This window comes from Macaca thibetana, chromosome 5 (genome assembly GCF_024542745.1).
Source record: "Macaca thibetana thibetana isolate TM-01 chromosome 5, ASM2454274v1, whole genome shotgun sequence".
Classification (NCBI taxonomy): Eukaryota; Metazoa; Chordata; class Mammalia; order Primates; family Cercopithecidae; genus Macaca; species Macaca thibetana.
In genome coordinates, this window is record NC_065582.1 from 176,887,943 (window position 1) to 176,908,539 (window position 20,597).

The 20,597-nt window shown below is 45.9% G+C and overlaps 2 protein-coding genes across 3 annotated transcripts in view; both read left to right on the top strand.

Annotated features, from left to right (window-relative positions):
- Positions 1-20,597, top strand: part of SLC2A9 (solute carrier family 2 member 9) — a 199,004-nt gene that overhangs the window by 68,214 nt on the left and 110,193 nt on the right. The window contains 1 exon segment of the mRNA XM_050789970.1: positions 18,619-18,750. Coding sequence (XP_050645927.1) covers positions 18,619-18,750 — 132 coding nt within the window.
- Positions 1-20,597, top strand: part of NSG1 (neuronal vesicle trafficking associated 1) — a 556,677-nt gene that overhangs the window by 56,032 nt on the left and 480,048 nt on the right. The window lies entirely within an intron of this gene.

Here is a 20,597-nt window from a genome sequence, read left to right on the forward strand (position 1 = left end):
GGTCCCACCTCCTAGCCTCTGCCTTTGCCGTTTCTTCCTCCCGACCTCCTTTTTCTACGTTCCCTGACTGTTGTCATCCTGCAAAACCCAGCAAGCAGGGGCCTCTTGAGAGGCCCTCTCTCCTGCCAGCCACTAGAATCAGCTATCCCCATCTCAGCCTCCCACAAACAGTAGTCCTCTCTCATAGACTTGCTTTGTTCTACGTAGTGGTCAGGTGGTCATCTGCGTGTCCACCTTTACCCAGGACCAAAGTCCAAGTTCTCATCTTTGTATCAACATAGAGCCTACCATGGGGTCTGGGGCATTGAGCTGCCCCCTCAATGTGGAGGGAAGCTACACATTTCCCTTGACTTGGAATTATGAAGAAGACCCTGATTAGTGAATTTTTTTAATGGTTCTGATATGGCTCGGCTGTATCCCTACCCAAATCTCACCTTGCATTGTAATAATCCCCACGTGTCAAGGGCAGGACCAGGTGGAGATAATTGAATCATGGGGGCGGTTTCCCCTGTACTGTTCTCGTGGTAGTGAATAAGCTTCATGAGATCTGATGGTTTTAGAAATGGGAGTTCTCCTGCACATGCTCTCTCTTGCCTGCCACCATTGCAAGATGTGACTTTGCTCCTTCTTTGCCTTTGGCCATGATTGTGAGATCTCCCCAGCCATGTTAAACTGTGGGAGTCCGTTAAACCTCTTTCCTTTATAAATTACCCAATCTCAGGTATGTCTTTATTAGCAGTATGAGAACAAACTAATACAACTTTCTTACTTCTGAGAACACAACAGACCTCCTCCTATGCCTACCTGTTATGATGCGTATATGGTCAAGACTCAGGCCACTGAGTATTCAGCGTTCTAAGACTTTGGGGTCACCTTTTCTGACCTCAAGTTCATTATCAGTAATATGAAGGGGTTTGTAAATGTAATAGAAAAGTAGCTCCAAAGCTCCCATTTGCTGGAGCGTCTGATGTGATGGCCAGTGGTGATGGTGATGCATGCACTTGAGCCCCTGGGTCAGCTCAGCTGGTGTCTCCATCTGCAAACAAGCAAGGCTGAAAGGAGACAAAGATAAATTTAATAGTTCTTGAAGTCATGTCATCTGGAATTGTAAAGAAAGTCTTTGAAGCTTGTCTCAACTTTGTTGTCCAGTCTTCAAAATAGCCTCAGGGGAAACCATTAGTTCAGCTGCCCTTTGAGTAGGTGCCCTGGAGTGGGAGCTGGGAGAGAGAATTTCCCAAGCCCCACAGAGGTGACCCTGGAGGTGGGTGGCACAGCTACAGAGGAGGACTGGGTCCGTAGCCTTCTGGCTGCCGATCCCAGCCCTGTTGACTTCCCCATGCAGTGGCCATTCTCTCTTGCAAAGAGATCCTGAGCTCCGCTGTTTCTCAGCTGCAGAGCTGGGTGCTGTGAATGTGCTATGTCATGCGTCTTTGCCACCATCTGGGGTGGGGCATGGCTACATTACATATGAGAAGACTGAGGCTCTGGGAGGTTGAGCATCCTGGCAAGACGACCAGCACAATCCCCCGATCTTGGATTTGCCTGACTGTCTTGCACAAGTCTCTCAGCCTCTCTGAACTCCATTTTCCTTCTTTGGAGAATGGGATAATGATCCTTTGTTCAGACAGTGGAGGGAAAGATTAAGTGGGAAGAGGAAGAGGACCAAAATTTGCAAAGTATTTACCTTGTGCCAAGCAGTGGGCTTTACCCATGTCGTCTCGCTTAATCCCCACCTCAACCTAGAGAGTAGGTTATGTTATCATCCCCATTTTATAGGTTAGAAGATGGAGACTCACAGTGGGAAGCCTTGCTCAGGGCTCTATGGCCAGTGATCCTGGAGCATGATTTGAACCTGGGTAGGCATTAGAAATGTGCTATGGTATGGGAGACCCGGCACAGGGCCTAGCACATAATGGTCCAGATGTCTGTTAGCTTCCTCTTTCCTTTCCTCACTGTGAGGACTGAATATTCAGTTCACCTCTCATGACTTCTCATGGTGTATGCCTACCACCCAGAAGACAGGACTAGATGCTGTTCAGTGAATGCATAAAAGGCCTTCCCCTGTTTCTGGAGGGGTTGCCACGTGTCAGGACCTGTGCTACAATCTTCACCAGCATTGTCTCATGTAGTCCCCACATCACAACAATCCCATGGGGCGTGATAACTATTATTATATCCATTTTGCAGATGAGCAAACCACGTCCCACAGGAGATTGGAGAACTTGCCCAAAGCCACATGGAGTCCCCGAGCCAGGGGTCCCCGAGCCAGGGGTCAGCCAGTGGAGCCCAGACCCTTGCACATAATTACTGTCTGTCTATAACCAAAGCAGCCTGACCCAGGGCTCACCTCTTACCAAGAGCTGCTAGGTAGGGCAGGCAAGCCCCTGCTGCTGCCCTGGACTGCAGGGCCAAGGCTGGGGCAGTCAGGAGCACTGCGTCCAAACTGGGCCTGGGATTGGACGCCCTCTAGTGTCTTCATGAGCCCAAGCCTGCGACTTGAACCAGTTTGTCTATTCCTGATGTATTTATTCAACAAGCATCTATTGAGTGCTTAGGCTCTATCCAGCAGTGAACAAAACAGACCTACAAGGATTAGCCCTGCATTTTAATGGAGGACACAGATCAGAGACAAATAAATATAGAAAGCTTAGTAGTGATGACTGGTGAAATAGAACAAGGCAGGAACGGGGAGGGTGACCAGTGAGAGAAGGGCTGAGCCCAGCATGAAGCATGGGAGTGACTGGGGCAGATCCCTGGGGAAGGACATCCCCACTCTTCCCCAGTAATGCCTCTGTGGGCAAGATTTGCCTAGCCTGGCTTCTTTCTTCTCCATTCTGGCCCTGTCTTTCTCCTTTCAAATCTGTATCCCACACATCCCCCCTCTCCCTCCCCACTGGATGCCCCTAAATTCAGGTCCTACTCTCCTCCCCTCTAGACCACAGCATCTATAACGTCTGGCTCTTATATCCATAAAATTTCAATCAATTCATTCAGCCAGTGTTTATGGAGCATCCACAATGCACCAGACACTAGAAATGAGTCAGACAGAGTCCATGCCTACAAAGAGCTCACTGCTAGTGGGATGTTTGAGGGAAGATTGTGGTGGCTGTGAGATAAATGTGGCCTGGAGGCCAATAGGGAGCCCAAAGGCAGAAGGGCCCCAGGGGGCTGCCCTAATGCAGTGAGAGAGGGCCATGGAAAGCTTTCTGGAGAAGGTGGCATCCACCTTGGGGTCTGGAGGACAATTAGCCAAATGGAAGGGAAGAAAAACACCATTCCAGGCACAGGGAATAGCCAGTCCAAAAACAAAAAAAGAACAAGAGGGAGCTCAGCACATTGAGAAACTGAGAGTCATTTAATAAGAGTGCCAGAGGTGACAACAAGTGATGAGGTGGATGGTCAGCTGGGGCCACACCCACCTGCACACATCTACAGTTTGAGTCACATCTGCCCAAACATCTTCCTTTTTTAAGTTTTATTTTAAATTCTGGGATATATGTGCAGGGTGTGCAGGTTTGTTACATGGGTAAACATGCGTTATGGTGGTTTGCTGCACCTACAGACCCATTACTTAAGTATTAAGCCCAGCATGCATTAGCTTGTTTTCATGATGCTCTCCCTCCCCCTGCCCAGCCCCCCGACAGGCCCTAGTGTGTGTTGTTCTCCTCCCTGTGTCCATGTGTTCTCGTTGTTCCGCTCCCACTTATGAGTGAGAACATGCAATGTTTGGTTTTCTGTTCCTGTGTTAGTTTGCTGAGGATAATGGCTTCCAACTCCATCCATGTCCCTGCAAAGGATATGATTTTGTTCTTTTTTATGGCTGCATAGTGTTCCATAGTGTATGTGTACCACATTTCTTATGTGGAATTAACCACATTTGGGTTAATTCAATGTCTTTGCTATTGTGAATAGTGTTGTAATGAACATACACGTGCATCTATCTTTATAATGGAATGATTTATATTCATTTGGGTATATACCCAGTAGTGGGATTGCTGGGTCAAATGGTATTTCTAGTTCTAGGTCTTTGAGGAATTGCCACACTGTCTTCCACAATGGTTCAACTAATTTACACTCCCACTAACAGTGTAAAAGCATTCCTATCTCTCCACAGCCCCACCAGCATCTGTTGTTTCTTGACTTTTTAATAATCGCCATTCTGACTGGCCTGAGATGGTATCTCACTGTGGTTTTGATTTGCATTTCTCTAATGATCAGTGATGTTGAGCTTTTTTTCATGTTTGTTGGCCACATGAATGGCTTCTTTCAAGAAGTGTCTGTTCATATCCTTTGTCCACTTTTTAATGATGTTGTTTGTTTGTTTGATTTTTATAATTTGTTTAAGTTCCTTGTAGACTCTGGATATTAGACCTCTGTCAGATGGATAGATTGTAAAAATTTTCTTCCATTCTGTAGGCTGTTTTCTCTGATGATAGTTTTTTTGGTTTTTTTTTTTTTTTTTTTTGTTTCTGTGCAGAAGCTCATTAGTTTAATTAGATCCCATTTGTCAATTTTTGCTTTTGTTGCAATTGCTTTTGATGTTTTTGTCACGAAATCTTTGCCCATGCCTGTGTCCTGAATGGTATTCCCTAGATTTTCTTCTAGGGTTTTTATAGTTTTGGGTTTTACATTTAATCCATCTTGAGTTAATTTTTGTATAAGGTGTAAGGAAGGGGTCCAATTTCCATTTTCTGCCTATGGGTAACCAGTTCTCCCAGCACCATTTATTAAATAGAGAATGTTTTCCCCATTGCTTTTGTCAGGTTTGTTGAAGATTAGATGTTTGTAGGTGTTCAGTCTTATTTCTGAGTTCTCTATTCTGCAAACAAGGAAGGCTGAAAGGACACAAAGATAAATTTAATGAAGTCATGTCATCTGGAATTGTAAAGAAAGTCTTTGAAGCTTGTCTCAACTTTGTTGTCCAATCTTCAAAATAGCCACAGGGGAAACCATTAATTCAGCTGCCCTTTGAGTAGATGCCCTGGAGTGGGAGCTGGGAGAGAGAATTTCCCAAGCCCCATAGAGGTGACCCTGGAGGTGGGTGGCACAGCTGTATGTGTCTGTTTTTGTACCAGTACCATGCTGTTTTGGTTACTGTAGCCTTGTAGTATAGTTTGAAGCCAGCCTCCAGCTTTGCTATTTTTGCTTAGGATTGTCTTGGCTATATACCGCCCAAACATCTTTTTAGTGCTGTGCTTTGGCTGGGTTACTCCAAGCCTCTTGGTGGGAAGGGGCCTACCATGGTGGAAATTGCTCTGATTTGGAAGACAGGAAGTTGAAGGTTTGAATTCTACCTCTGCTGCTTTCTATCTGTATGACTTGAACAAGTTACTTCACTTCTCTGAGGCTTAGTTTTTGATTCTGTAAATGAGGACAATAATATTAATACATACTCCATGGAGTTAATGCAATGATTAAAAGAGACACTATATGTAAAGGACTTTGTACCATTTTCTACAAATGGGAGCCATCCAGTCAAACAATGGATCCTGTGTCCACCAAATGAAGCCCTAATCCCTCAGTCTGGCCTTAAAGCCTCCTGAATTTGGGTTCAGTCTCCAATTTTAACCCATTCTATCCTCTAGTGCCATTCAACTGCCCACATCTCCCTTCTGCTGACTATCATCCCATAATCCTCATGCCACTCCCTGGGCCTGGAATCACCTCTCTCATCACCCCTCTCAATCCATGTCCCTCAGCCTTCAAGAAAAGCCTAATTCAAACAACAACAAAAAGGAAATAGCATTTTCACAGCCCTTCTGAAAATGGAAGTGAGAAGAGAAGCTGAATGCCACGTGAGCTTTGGCTCCTGACAAAAGCTTTTTCTTCCTCTGTTGAATTTTCACATGCTCTGAGTGCCTTCGATCAGATAGGGGTGCATGTGGAGGGGCCGTGTCTTCTTGCTTCCCTCTGACTTCACCTTGACTGTAAACCCTTAAGGGGCTGAGCCACTCCTTTTCAGATTCCCCTTTCTCCCCTGGCAATGCCCAGCATAGAGTAGGCATCATTAATATTGTCCACCAACTTAGGCATTTGATAGGGACAGTTAGGCAGCATTTTATGTTAACTTATTTGGATAGAGGATGATATCTGGGGCTAGTGAAGGGGGAGCCTATTTTCCAGGCAGAAAGGCCTATTTTACGTCTTTAGTGCCAGTCTGTGCAGTTTTAGCAGAGCCTGAGTGACTTGGGCAGGCGCAAGGCCCAGGGGAGATGTAAATTCAAATGCTGCACTTCAATAACTGGATGAGACAGATGTTGCTTCTGGCAGATTTCGAGTTCTAATATTTGGAACAATAAGGCTCCTCTCATGTATAACTTCCTTAACTTGGGGCTTTTCCAAGCAATGTCCACTGATAATGATTCCTTTCCATGCTTTAAACACTGGGGTAGAATATAACCCAGTTAGCCCTGGTTCCTGCCTAGAAGGGCGTGGTATTGAAGTGGGACAATACTTGGAAATAAATTATCTCCCTGCCTGCCACCAAACTCATCTAGCTGTCAAGTCAGACCCTGAATGTGACTCAGCCCCTCAAAACCCAGAACACGTTTCTTAGGCCCAGGCTACAGTCCGGTTGTGCGGCTCAGTCATGGCAAATGGAGCCTGAGAGTGTAGACCAGGGATTCACTACCAAAAACAAATCTCAAGGGGGCACTTGAAACTCCACAAAGGGAACCCCAAAGGAAAAGTATTCATAGTTCAACTTCATATTTGTCTTAAATTTTAAATTATTTTAGTCAATACAATGCATGCAAATGATTTGAAAAAATTCAATGCTACTAAAAGGCTTATAGTGGCAAACAGAGGTCCTTTGTCCCACCCCCTCAAGCTCCCCATCTGCTCTCCAGAGGCAATCTCTTACAACTCTTTTACCTGTTATTTGATAATTCCACCATATTTTAAAATAATTGATGATAGAACTACTTCTAAATTCATTTTCTTTAGACATTATCCATTGGTGTCTAAGGTTGAGACATCAACCGGATGATTGAGGCCTTAGTATTCTTTTTTTTTTTTTTTTTCTCTCTGAGACAGAGTTTTGCATATCTCCGAGGCTAGAGTGCAGTGCAGTGGCACAATCTCAGCTCACTGCAACCTCTGCCTCCCAGGTTCAGGCGATTCTCCTGCCTTAGCCATCAGAGTAGCTGGGATTACATGCCCCCGCCACCACACCTGGCTAATTAAAAAAAAAAAAAAAAAAAAAAAAATTATATATATATATATATATATGTATATATATATATATACATCTTTAGGAGAGATTGGCCTAAATCTCTACTAAAGAGATTGGCAAGGCCGATCTTGAACCACATTGGCCAGGCTGATCTCCAACTCCTAACCTCAAGTGATCCACCTGCCTTAGCATTCTTCCAGTACCATCCCTCCCTTCCCCTCCTCTAACCTACAAATACACATATAATACAATTTTTATTAGTTCACTGGTCAACATTTATATTGGTATGACTATGTACCAATTACTTTCCTTTCTTGTACAACCTTTTGTTTTTCCTGGAGTTATTAATTCCATCATTGTTTTTATTTTCTTATTTGCTTAGTTTTCTAAGTACCTACAATTAATTTTTTCAAATTCTCCAACATTAGACACCTGATAATAAATTTACAAAATTCTTAAATATATCACAGATGTTCTATCAACTTTATTTTTATACCTCAGCCCTCTAGCCTGTTGCTTTCATCTAAATGGGTCGTTTCTGGACAGGTCCTGATGCAGAACAGTCCTTCTGGGATTTTTGCCTCTTTCCTGGGTGGAAACCACTGGTTCCTGGACCCTGTGTCCTCCTCTTGTTGTTGTTGTTGTTGTTCTGTTTGTTTTTTTTTTTTTTTTTTTTTTTTAGGTTTCTTGTTTTTATTATTATACTTTAAGTTATGGGATACGTGTGCAAAACATGCAGGTTTGTTACATAGGTATACGTGTGCCATGGTGGTTTGTTGCACCCATCAACCTGTGCTCTACATTAGGTATTTCTCCTAATGGTATTCCTCCCCTAGGCCTCACCTCCGACAGGCCCCAGTGTGTGATGTTCCCCTCCCTGTGTCCATGTGTTCTCATTGTTCGACTCCCACTTATGAGTGAGAACATGCAGTGTTTGGTTTTCTGTTCCTGTGTTAGTTTGCTGAGAATGATGGTTTCCAGCTTCATCCATGTCCCCTCAAAGAACATGAACTCATCCTTTTTTTCTTGGTTGATTTTCTTGTTGTGCTAAATCATTTCCTGCAGTACTTTCCTAAGAAGAAAATATGCAATGAAGACAAAATTTGTGAGATCTTCCATGTTTAAAAATGTCTTTATTCTATACTTATACCCAATAGATAGTTAGGCTAGCTATAGAACTCTTGTATGGTGATAATTTTCCTCAGAATTTTGAAGGCATTGCATCAGTGTCCTATAGCATCTGACACTGCTGATGAGAAATCTGATGCCTTTCTTATTTTTGATCAGTTATATGTGAACTGTTGTTTCTATGTTAACTTTTGGAATCTTATTTATCCTGTCTTTTGAAATTGTGTAATTACTTCCACAGGTGAGAGTCTTTCTCTTTAATTGTGCAGAATTCTCAATACTCATTTCCTTTCATTCTAAATCATTATGTTACTACTTTGATAATTTTCTCCTCATCTCCCATTTTTCTATTCTTGCTCTCTTTCTCTGAAACTCCTTGCAGTCAGATAATAGGCTGCTCTTCTAAGTTTTATTTTAGTATTTTCTGTCCTTTCCTTCATTTCTTTATCATTTTGTTCTTTATGGAAGATTTTCTCAAATCCATCTTCCAACTTATCGACTGTATTTTTATTATTTTATCATATTTTTAATTTTGAAGAGCTTCCCCCCCTGTTCATTTTTCATGGAATCCTGTAATTGTTTTTTAGATATAATATTTACAACTATATTTTAGAGGGTATTACTGTTAGGGTATATTGTCCCCTACATTTGTTCTGTGGCTACATTTTTGTCTCTTTGCTCCAGATTGCTTTATCTTTCTGTTGGTTTCTTTTTGCCTTTCTCCTTTGTGTTAGACACTTTTTCAAAAGTGTGGTTCTCCCATTCATGTTTAAAAAGAAGGTGAGCAAAAGCTGTGGGTGGCCCCACAAGTCAGTGTGTGAATGCCTTTTCTCTTTGGAGGTTTGGATTCTCCTCCAAAGAATGGGAGATGCCTATTCTGGGAGCAGATTCACTGCCAGTGACTGAGGGCTCTGAGATTTATTTTCCTGCTTTTGGCCTCCTGTTTTGCTGCTCTATCTGATATGTCCAAGCCTGGAATGACTGTGGTTCCATTGATTGTGAGAGTGAACCCCACCTTCTGGTTCCCATCAAGAAGTGGATAAAGGGCATGGGGTCTAAAGGCCTGCCACCCAATCTCTGTTTTCATTCCCACCCTCACCCTGCCTTTGGTGGGTCCTCCATGCGTATGTGTGAAATTTTGTTACATGTATATGTGTGGTGATTAAGTCAGAATATTTTAGGTGTCCATCACCTGAATATAATACATTTTTGTTAACTTTAGTCACCCTACCCTACTATCAAACATTGGATTTATTCCTTCTGTGTTTATACCCTTTAGCCCGCTTCTCTTTATCTCACCCCATCACTATTCTGTCTCTGTTATCTCTTTACACTCTCCACATCTATCTGATCAAATTTTTTAGCTTCCACATGTAAGTGAGAGAGAACATGCCATATTTGTCTTTTTGTGCCTGGCTAATCTCACTTTAGTTAATGCCCCCCAATTCCATCCACGTTGCTGTAAATGACATGATTTCATTCTTTTTAATGGCTGAATAGTATTCCATTATGTATATATACCAAATTTTCTTTATTCATCCATTGGTGGACACTTAGGTTGATTCCACATCTTTACTATTGTGAATAGTACTCCAATAAACATGTGAGTACAGCGATCCCTTTGACGTATGGATTTCTTTTCCTTTGAGTAGTACCCGGAGGGAGATTGCTGAATTGAATGGTAATTGTATTTTTAGTTTTTAGAAATCTCCATACTGTTTTCCGTCACAGCTGTACTAGTTTACATTCCCACCAACAGTGTATAAATTTTCCTTTTTCTCTGCATCCTTGCCAGCATCTGTTATTTTTTGTCATTTTAATAATAGCCATTTTGACTGGGGTGAGATGATATCTCACTGTGGTTTTGATTTCCATTTCTCTGATGATTAGTGATATTGAACATTTTTTCCTGTAAGATTGCTTGAGAACCAAGCAAGGCAGAGGACATCCAAACCCTTTGAAAAATAGAAAATGTTTCAGGAATAGGGGAAGGAACATTTCTTGAAAGATGACCCATGGTGGGGCTCCGTGTGGGTGCTTCTCTCACATCCAATTCTCAAAGCCACTTTTTGTGTGGTAAGTGTTGTAGCCTTGGAAGTTCATCTCATTATTATTTCCAACAGAGAGAAATGAGAGGGTAATCAAAAGAGCCTGTGTTCTTGAGATACCTGTTATTGTTAGTGTTGCAATAGAATCAGAGCATGAATGCGCACCAAAAATAGCAATTCTAGAACAACACGTTTGCTGCAATGAATTGAGCCATCTTACTAGCTGGCTTGTACTCTGTGGGGTCAGGTGTGGAGAGGGTGACATTGACCCTCATGCCCAATAGGTAAGGTTGGTAAGGCAAACACTACCAGCCACATGCTCCTCACCCCAGGATTCAGTAAAGCTGTGGCCTGCAGGGTCCTTCCCGGGGGCAGTTGTTGGGAGGGACAGTAAGGTCAAAGAAACTACATGAACATCTGCTGACTGTCGCTAGTTCCCTGTGAGGCCCCACTCCTAAACAAGCAGGAAGCATTCAAAGATGTAACAAAGCAACCTTACTGAACGTGAGTGCAGGATTCACGATCTTGGTGTTTTTGTAATAGCATGAGCTATTGGAGTCAAGCTTGAGTGATCACTGATGAGTTCTGTATAGGACCTGCCATAGAGGAGAGTGACAGGTTCAGCCTGATAGAATCTGCATATAAATTCCCTATTCAGCTAGCAACTGCCACCAGAGGGAAGGGAAGGTGGCAAGGCAGCATTGCTTTGCCCCAAGAACTGCAGATCTGAGGAATAATGTCAAGGAAAGAGCCCCAAGCGGGGATCAGAAGAGCCAGGCTGTTGTTCTGCCGGACCCCCTAATTTCTCATGTGCCTTTACGTGGGTTACCTGACCTTTACAGGTCTCCATTTTCTCTTCTACGGACTGGAAATTACAATAATACTTTGTGGGAAAATATTATTTATAATACTATAAAACATCAGCCCTCTAACAGGACAACATATAGGAAAGTTTTAGCATTTTTATAAAAAGTATTTTAAGAGCAGGAGTGTCTGTTGTTTCAGGGATTTCTGTCTCTAGCTGGAGCATCTCTTATCTGTAAACAGATACACACATTCTGTAAACAGGCATTTATTAAACACCTGCCTTGTGCCTGACACTGGGCAGATACATAAAGGAACAAGGCAACAGGTGACCTGAAGGTGACCCTTCAGGAGCTCAGTCTACAGGGAATCACACCCATAAAAAGCACATTGCTATGCAGAGTAACAAGTGCCTTAATGGAAATTGGTACAGATAGAGAAGTCATCCATGGGAGGGAATGCTGTAATGTAAAGGATGAGTAGATAGATGTGCTGCAGAAAGGGATTCTTCCTAAAATGGCCCAGCAGCGTCCTTTGCTAAAGCTAGATTTTACAGGAAAGTACACAGATGGGCCTAGGAGAAGTTTCAACTGACTGACTAATGTTTGGCCAAGTAAATAATTTTTGTCAGATATGTGGATGGACATGAAGATTTGGAATCATGGGCCCGTAGATGTGTCTTAGGTTGAGTTCCCCAGAAAAGAGACCCTGAGATGGAGATGTAGGCAGGAAGCTGATTGGAGAATGAGCTCAGATCAATGCCTGCAGGGGAGAGAAGGGGACAGGATTCAGCGGAGGGAAAAGGTGAGCCGCTCTCAGCACAACAGAGGTCTCAGTTGAGCACACAGGGAGCTCTGGAGCTGGGATGGCCCATCAGAGTGGGATAATTTGGAGGTGGGGGAACAGATCTTCATGCCCCCACATCAGTCAGCCATTGGATGCAGTTTGTTCTTGGGGAGGGCTAGGTAGCCTTGGTGGAGGAAACATCCTTCAAGGGCACTTCCAGGGGACAGGCCCAGCCATGGTCCATAGCCAGCAATGCTCCCAGCAGCTATAAGACAAGCCTGTCAGTTCTGGATTATGCACCACCATCCGCTGCAGGTGACGCAGGTGTTGGGGAAGCCCTAGGTCAGTGGCCATCAAATAGCTCTACATTAGAGTCACCTGGAGAGCTTGAACAACCCCAGCACCTAAGCCGCATCCCCAGACCAGTTAACCCCAAATCTCTGAGATTGGGGAATGAGTATCAGTAGTTTGTAAAAACTCCCCAAGTGATTCCAATGGGCAGCCAAGTTCAAGAATCACTGCCCGGGGGATGTGTGCGAGACGAATGAGAGGAGGGCTTGCCTCACAACCCTGGATAAGTATCCTGAGAAGCTGGAGGAGAACCAGGGAGAGTGTGTCATGGAAGGCAAGGGGTCGAGGGTGGGGGTATTTAGAAAGAAGTAAGTGGCCACCTCCAGCAAGAACCTACATGCCTGAGTGGGAGGAGCAGCCAGCTGTTCTAAAATGTACCCAGAATTTGTATTAATCCTGTATGGTGAGGTGATGGACATGGGGGCAACTGTGTTTGAAAGAAGAATTTATTACTCACAGTTCCCTGGAGAAGGGGCATACCACACCATGCAGGGCCACGCAGGGAAGCACTGGGGTCAGTCAGGAGGCAGAAGGAGGGAGGGGACAGCCTGCCCCAGAGCCTTTATTGTGGCCTGATGGCAGGAATGAGTGAGCAGGGGAGGCAGGCTTAGGGTCATGTTGCCAGGCTCTGGGCTACAGGGCTGTTCCCTCGTTGTCTGATAGCTGCCTCTGGAGTGACCTGTGGGAGGGGAAATGTTGGCTCAGAGTGTGAGAGTTTGATGAAGGAAGTGAATGGAGTATAGACTTTGGATTGGTGGGTTTGCATAGGAAAGGCGTGCTCTCAGGCAGGGTGTTTACTAGCTCTAGGAATTATTAATAGCTAGGGAGCTGCTGATAATAACTGCTCGGGAAAGGTCGGTCTCTCTGAAATCAGAAAGGTCATACAATATGAAAACGTAATAAAATACAGAACACGTAAAACATGATTAATATTAATACACTAACCTCATGGCCACCTAGGTTGGGGGTCAGAGTGGGCTGGATTTAGCCTCAGTTCACCCCCTTATCAGGGAGCTGAGTGCTGGGTGCATCTTTCACAAATACACAGAGTAGCCTTGACCCTGGATCCCTTGAGTTGCAGCGGAGAGACAGAAAGAGATGTACATCTTGCAGCAGAGACAGAGAAAGAGCACCTGCCAACCTGCAGGCTAGGAGAACTGCAGGGGCGAGTGGGTGGTCCCAAGGTTGGGACACTCCAGAACCCTCAGAAATTGTTCATGAGGGAACATTATCAGTGTTACACGTCCGTTGGCCCCAGAGTCCCAATGTACAGCCTCACACACTTGGTCCCTAGAGGGGTCAGACACTGGCTAGCAAGCCGGGGGGAAGAACAGTAGGAAGGAGAAGAGAAATAGAGAAGTTGACCATATCTACCTCCCACCCTACCTCTTTCCACTGCAGGCTTCCAGCCTAAAGCAGGCTTGGAGGAAGGGGTATGGGAGATGGAAGATGTGTCAGTCAATCCATTCGATTTGGTTGATTTTGATGATTATTTTGTACTGGCCATTCTGATGTCTAAATTGAAATTGTGATTCTAGGATAGGACCCTGCTCAGTTTGAGCAGAAAAGACATAAGCCCCTAGAATGGGGCAGGGAAATAAAGCCCCAGGAATTAAATTTTACAGAAACAAGGAGACAAAGATCAAGGTTGTATTTAGATAACATTCTGGACTGTTCTTAGGTAACACAAAGTTACATTTGTAACACACTTAGCAGGGAGCTGGGCACGTGGAGCCCACTTGATCAATGTCAGCCATTATTAGAATAAGAGCCTACATATGAAGAAATATAAAGAAGAGCATTTCATTTAATGCCCCAAATAGCTGTGTAAGGTAGGGCTTGCTCTTCCTCTTTCCAATCCAGCAGCATGGAGCAATGGCCACCTCTGGAGCCCTTTTGCTGTCAGTGGCATAAGTGGCCCAGCCAGCATCAATCCCCTCGCCATGCTCCCTTGTCTGGAGGCCATCAGCTTGTTGGAACACCCTTAGAAGAACTCGACTTGGGCTAAGAGTAATGATTTCAACTCTACTTAGACATCTTTTGCTGATTCATCATAGTCCAGGACGATATTATTTATAGACTAATGTAGTTTGTAGCTTGGGGGAAATGTGACCTAGAAGTCTATTTAAAACATGGAAACCTTGCAGATTAAAGAACAAGATAATAGAGTTATTGCAAAGCCCATTCACCTGACCTGATTGGGAGTTAAAAATCACCTTGGCCAACAAGACGGTTCTTTTCTTTCCTCCTGAGTGAAATAGCAGGTGCAAAGACTCTGCCCGTGTTCTAGATGGATGCTCTAGGGCTTTACCAAACCCAGCAGGCTGAACCAACACCACACTCGTCTTTGAGGTTGTCATTTGGTGGCACCTCATGGTCTTGTGTCAGGCGAGTAATATGCGGTTTTTAAAAACATGCCTTCTTTTTTTAACAGCCCCTGAAAAAGACACTCAGAGGCCACTGTCTGAAAATAGCAAGGGCTGTTTGTGAAAGGGACCAGTGTGTAGGAAAGCCCTTTCTCGCGCTGAGTTCTTCCTTCAATACACATGTATTGAACCGCTACTGTGTGCTGGCAGGTCTCTGCCTTCAGGCCATGCACATCTAATGTAAAACGCTGAGGCCTCAGCTCTGTGTTGGGACCAAGTGCTCAGGAGCTCCACCGAGGGCCACTGAGGGTCTTAGGCCTGGGTCAGGTGGAAGAAGGTCAGACCAAGCTCTCCTGGCCCTTCCCCTGAGTCTGGTGGCCTTGTGGCTCCTCTCTGGTCACTAGGTATGTCTTATCAGGTCTCCTGGATCTGAATTCAGACTCTGGGATCCCAGACTTGGTGGCCAGTCGTGCCTCTATGACCGAGTTGTGGCCTCAATGAGCCATTGAACCCCTCTGTGCCGCAGTTAATATTTCTGTAGAGTGGAGATGTCACAGGCTGTTTGTCTGCGAGCTGTTATGAGGATGAGGGTTGATGAACTATCCAACGTGCTTGGTAATAAAAGCCGCTCTTTCCTGTTGAACACCTACAGTGTGTGCAGGCCTGTGCTCAGTACTCCGGACATCCATTCATGGACTAAATCCTCCCAAGGAACACGTGCTGACATTGTCCCCATTTCACAGATGAGAACTCTGAGGCATAGGCATTTCAATAACTTGCCCATGGCACAGTGAGTGGGGGTAGAGGCAGAATTCAAATCCAGACCGCCTGCAAGAGAGCTGTGCCCATAACCACTCACTAGGTTGCCCCGACCCAGGCTGCAAGCCCCTGCTCAGTAAGGGTTGCTGATGGCGATTACATCTTTACCACTGTCATTGGGAGAGAAGACGTGCATGTTCATTGTCAGAAATTCTTCCATAAAGCACAGGGCGTAGCAGAGCCTTTATTGTGGCCCCAGGGCAGGAGTGAATGAGCAGGGGAGGCAGGCTTACTCATTGAGATGACGTGTGTGCAGGTCATCCAAGCTACTTTTATTATCTGGGTGGGCCACATGTATAATATGGGTGGAAACCCTTCATTCAACACACACCTACCCACACACCAAATCACACTTTTCTTGGTAGAAGATGAGGGGAATAATCCCTCCTAACTACATCACCCCTCCCTGCAGCCAGCTACTATCTCCAGGAAATCTCTGAACACTTGGTGGAGAAAGCCAGGTTCACAGACGCCGCTGTTGGCTCAGCTCAGTCCCTCTGGAGTAAACTCTTACCTGAGCTCCACTCTGGACACTCCCGACCCTCACCTTTTCCACTGTTCACCCCAGGGATGCGTACAGAGTGGCCACTGCCACTGTCCTTCCCCAGTTCAGAAATGTTGGCATCCCAATCCGGGGGCTGCCCACCCTGAGGTTTAAAGAATCCGCCTTTTCTCCAGAGGTAGAAATAAGACCGTAGTCACCCATGTGACCCCCCCTTAAGAAAGAGTCCACATGTCATTGTATTTAAGACACCAGAGATCAAAGGCTATGCCATAAACTTGATAACAGCCTTTCAGGAATACGTCATGCAATGTTAAATGTACCCACTGACTGTAAGATTCCAAAAACACTGAATTGTAGATTCAAGGAAATAGAGAGTGTCCATCTCAACTAGCGCATACACCCCTCAAAGGTTCCTGTTGTCCTCAAGCCACGTCCAAGAGCCATGGAAAGGCAGCAAAGCCACCCATGACCTGACTTCTGCTCAAGGCTTCAGCCTCAGCTCCCACATCTCCGGCATCTCCTGACCTTGTGTTTCCACTACAGTTGTTCCCCAGTGAGCCTGGGCGGATCATGCCTCTGTGTGGTTGTACATGCTGTTCCTACTCTGGGGGTGCCCTTCCACCCAGTGGCAGCTCCACAAACACCACCCCTGGGAAGTGCCCCCTCTGTGATGATGCTGTGGGAGAAGATTGGGCTCGATTTCCACCTGTGTGGTTCCTGGCTGGGAGGCCTCAGCACAGGAATCGCCCACCGCACCTTTAACGTGCCAGCCGTGTTGGGGGTGAGTGGCTGTGCAGTGGAAGGAGACAGCTGTGGGAAGGGCTCACACCACCTGGCACATGGTAAGAGCTTCATGGGGTTGGTTCCCTTGTGTTTTCTCAGATCCTGTTTTTACCCTTACTGAGACAGGAGCGAAACCCCTAGAGAAAATAAAATCAGCAACACCACACGCGGGCCTAGTGGAAATTCCACTTCTATGTATGTTGGGGTTTTTGCTTCCTGGTCTTTCTTTTCAATCAAGCTATGACACACATACCATCAAATTCATCCTTTTAAAGTATACAACTCAGTGGGTTTTGGTATCTTCATGGAGTCGGGCCACCATCAGCCTTCCCTAATTCCAGGGTGTTTGCATCACCCTAGATGAAACCCCACACCTATGAGAAGTCATCCCCACTCCTCTGTCCCCAGCCCTCTCGGCCCCCCAGCAGCCCTAGCCTACCCCTCCCAGCCTTCTAACGAGAGCTCCTCCTGAAACTGGAAAGCCAACATTGGCCTTGCCAGTTCCTCAAAGTGCGTTGGAAGGGCTTTGCCGGCTGATGGAACCAGAGGAGTTTTGTGAATAAAAATTGTTATTAGGTACAGAAAAGGGAATCAAATCTAAGGCACCCCTTAGGTGGAGATGAGGACTGGACCAGCTGCTGGCCGTGTGCCCCCGGCAGGCCACGTCCCCACACACTCTGGGGCCTGGGGCCCTGCTGCTCTCCCCTCATGGGATCTTAGAACTTGCAAAAGTCTCCATCACCATGGACCTCAGTAGGGAGCAAGGCTTGGGAGAGCAGAAGAGGGAAGCCCTGACTCCCAGCAGGCAGCTGGGGGAGATGTGGGGAGGCTGTCCCCAGGCCCTGCCCGTGCTTTTGCCCCAGGATCCTGAGGGCACCTTCCCATGGGCCCCACCTGAAGCCAACAGAGCCTCTGCCCATCATATGAAATCTTTTCAGGCCTGAGTGTGTCTTATTTTGCCCTTGGCCATCTCCTTGTACCTTCTTGGGAAATAAACATGTCAAGGATGTGGCGTTGAGGACTTGGTTTTTCCTCCTCATGATCGGAACTGCATTGTGGGCGGGATTCTCTTCTTCCAGTGGCACAGTGGGAGCTTATTTGTAAACTTAGGTAGGAAGAAAGCAGATCACGAAGAACACTACCTTGACGGGCATCGCATTGTGTGCTCTGGGCTGCATTTAAGCTACACTGCAGGGGATGTCACTGCTTGGAGTGAGTCAAGTGCCTCTTGAATAGTGCGTGTCACAGGGATCTGTTTGCCTTTCATAGCTGGCTGGAACGTGAAAATTCTCCTCTCCCTAAGGGGTAAGCTGTGCCCCACAGGCCCCCTCTTCCTCACTCCCATGGGGTCTGCAAGAGCTCCAGCTGCCCTCCTTGTGTCCCCACTGACAAGACAGAGATGGTCGAATGTCGTGGGCCTCTGGATGTCTAGTGGTGGTGCCCATGTCACCTCCATGTGCAGGTTCCATTCTCGGGGCAGCCTGGGAGGCAGCCCTGGTGGTGAAGAGAAGGAGACCCTAAGATCCCCCAGGCTCACCATGGTTCCTCAGGGAGGTGGAGACAAGCAGCTCCTGAGTGGCCTTGGCCAGCCTGAGCCACCTGCTTTTCAGAGCTACCACCCAGGTCACTATCTCACAGGGGACTCTGAGGAGTCTCTGGACTCATGCATGGAAAATGCTGTATACACAGGACTGGCACCCAACCTGGCTCAGTTCCTTCCCTCAGCCTTTGTTCGTGGGGATCATGCTGGGCAGGAAGATGTTCTGCAGGGTCGAAACCACCTGGTCCAGTGGCTCAGTCCCCTCAACAATGACCAGAGGCCACTGCCCTCAGCAGCATCTCCTTCTCCCGCAGGAGAGTACCTGGCCGTACCTGTTTGGAGTGATTGTGGTCCCTGCCGTTGTCCAGCTGCTGAGCCTGCTCTTTCTCCCGGAGAGCCCACGCTACCTGCTCTTGGAGAAGCACAACGAGGCGAGAGCTGTGAAAGGTGAGGGCCCTTCTCTTTCCTGCACAGCTCCAGCCCCTGCATAGATCAGCACTGCAAGGCATGCTGGGACCTGGGCCAGTGGGCACAGGAAGGGGTGCTGTCATTGTTCCTTTTGCAGGCACTCTGGGTTGGGGGTCATAGGGCACCTTCTCATTTCATCTTCCCAACAGCCTTGCTAGGAGGACAGACGGGGGACACAGAGTCACCCAGGGAGTCTCCCAGGGAGTCTGGAAAAGCCAGAACAGGCAAGATAAGATGCAGGTCCTCTCTGGGCAGCATCTCCCACTACTGCTTCTTTGGTTGTTTCCAGACACAGAGATGAAGCCATCTCAAATCTCTGAGTGGCTTAGGTGCATAGCGGCCCTCCTTCTACTCCTTCTCCCTTCACTGACTTCCTCTGTCTTAACATTTACATGCCAGGAAAGGAAAAGATGTAAGCACAAAGTGAACACCAGATCCCACCAGGCACTGGTCTGAGTGCTTCTGCACAATGACCCATGGGACCTTGCCAGCAGTCCTTGGAGGGAGGAAGGAGCATACACTCATTTTACAGGAGAGGAAAATAAGGCTCTCAAAGGCGCTTGGGAGTTGTCTCAGGTAGCTTTCTTTAAATGCCCTAAATGGGGAGGATGCTGAGTCAGATTCAAAGCCTGGCTTTCGGAATCAGAGACATCTCTCTACAGAGCCCTGAAAAGGCAAAATTATGTTGCCTAGAGATAGACAATGCAGAACGAACAATCACATTCTCATTCTTCTAGTTTTATCAAATGAGACGCAGTTGACAGCGCCATGGTTAGTTAGGCATGTGAAGGTAACCAGCACTACCTTCACATCCAGCTCTGCTGTCTGACCTTGAGCAATTTTTTTAAACCTTCTGAGCCTCAGAACCCTCGGCTATAGAAAGGAAATGACATAAACTTCCCTCGTGGGGCCATTGTGAAGATTGAATTAATGGTGCGGATAAGGTTCGTAGTATTATCTGCTGTCCTCATTACTGAGAACTCTGTGCATTTTAGCTCTAAATTTCACTTATGTCCAAATCCAGGAGAAACCTTGAGAATTATATATACAATTTGTGCAACATTTTTTGAAATTCACACTACCTATTTTCTGAGTTAACAAATGGCATAATGAAATGTTAACAATTGCCTATATTTGTCTAGCAGTTTATGGATCAGATTCATTTTCTCATTTATAACATTTCTCTAAAGTGAAGTCAGAGAAGGTAATTGTTATTACCTTCATTTTGCAGATGAAGAAACTGAGGCTTACAGAGATGAAGTCCGTTTCCCAAAGCTGTGGGTTTTCGTTTATAGAGATTTATACAGGCTTTTGAAAATATGATGGAAATGATAGTGTTTTCTTCAATGCAGTGATCATACACACAAAATTCTGCCTGTGGCTTTGGTGATGGACCTGGGACTTGAGCCCTCTTTTCTCCAGAGGACCCTGGTTAATAACTGCCACCCCCAATCTTAAACCCATTAGTAACCAAAGGATTGGAACCCAAGGAAGATTTTCCTCCCACACCCCTTGTGCACAGAGAGATACCAGGAAAGGGAAGCAGTGTCTGTTGTACCAGGTGACTTCCCATGTGGCCAGTGAGGAGAAAAACTAACTAAATTTTGGTTCAGGTGGTTGTCAGATGGCAGAGTCTCTGGAGTGAAAAGAAGGTGACTAAGAGAGAGAACCAAGGAGATCTGATTCTAGAAAGCACCTGGGCTGTGCATTGTTGGAAGAGGGTGAGCCCTCCAGCTCTGTCTCTACTGGCCTGGGAGGGTAACCCGCACCCTCTGGCTCTGCTCGGGAAAAACTCTTAAGAAATGCTTCAATTAAGTACAGTTGG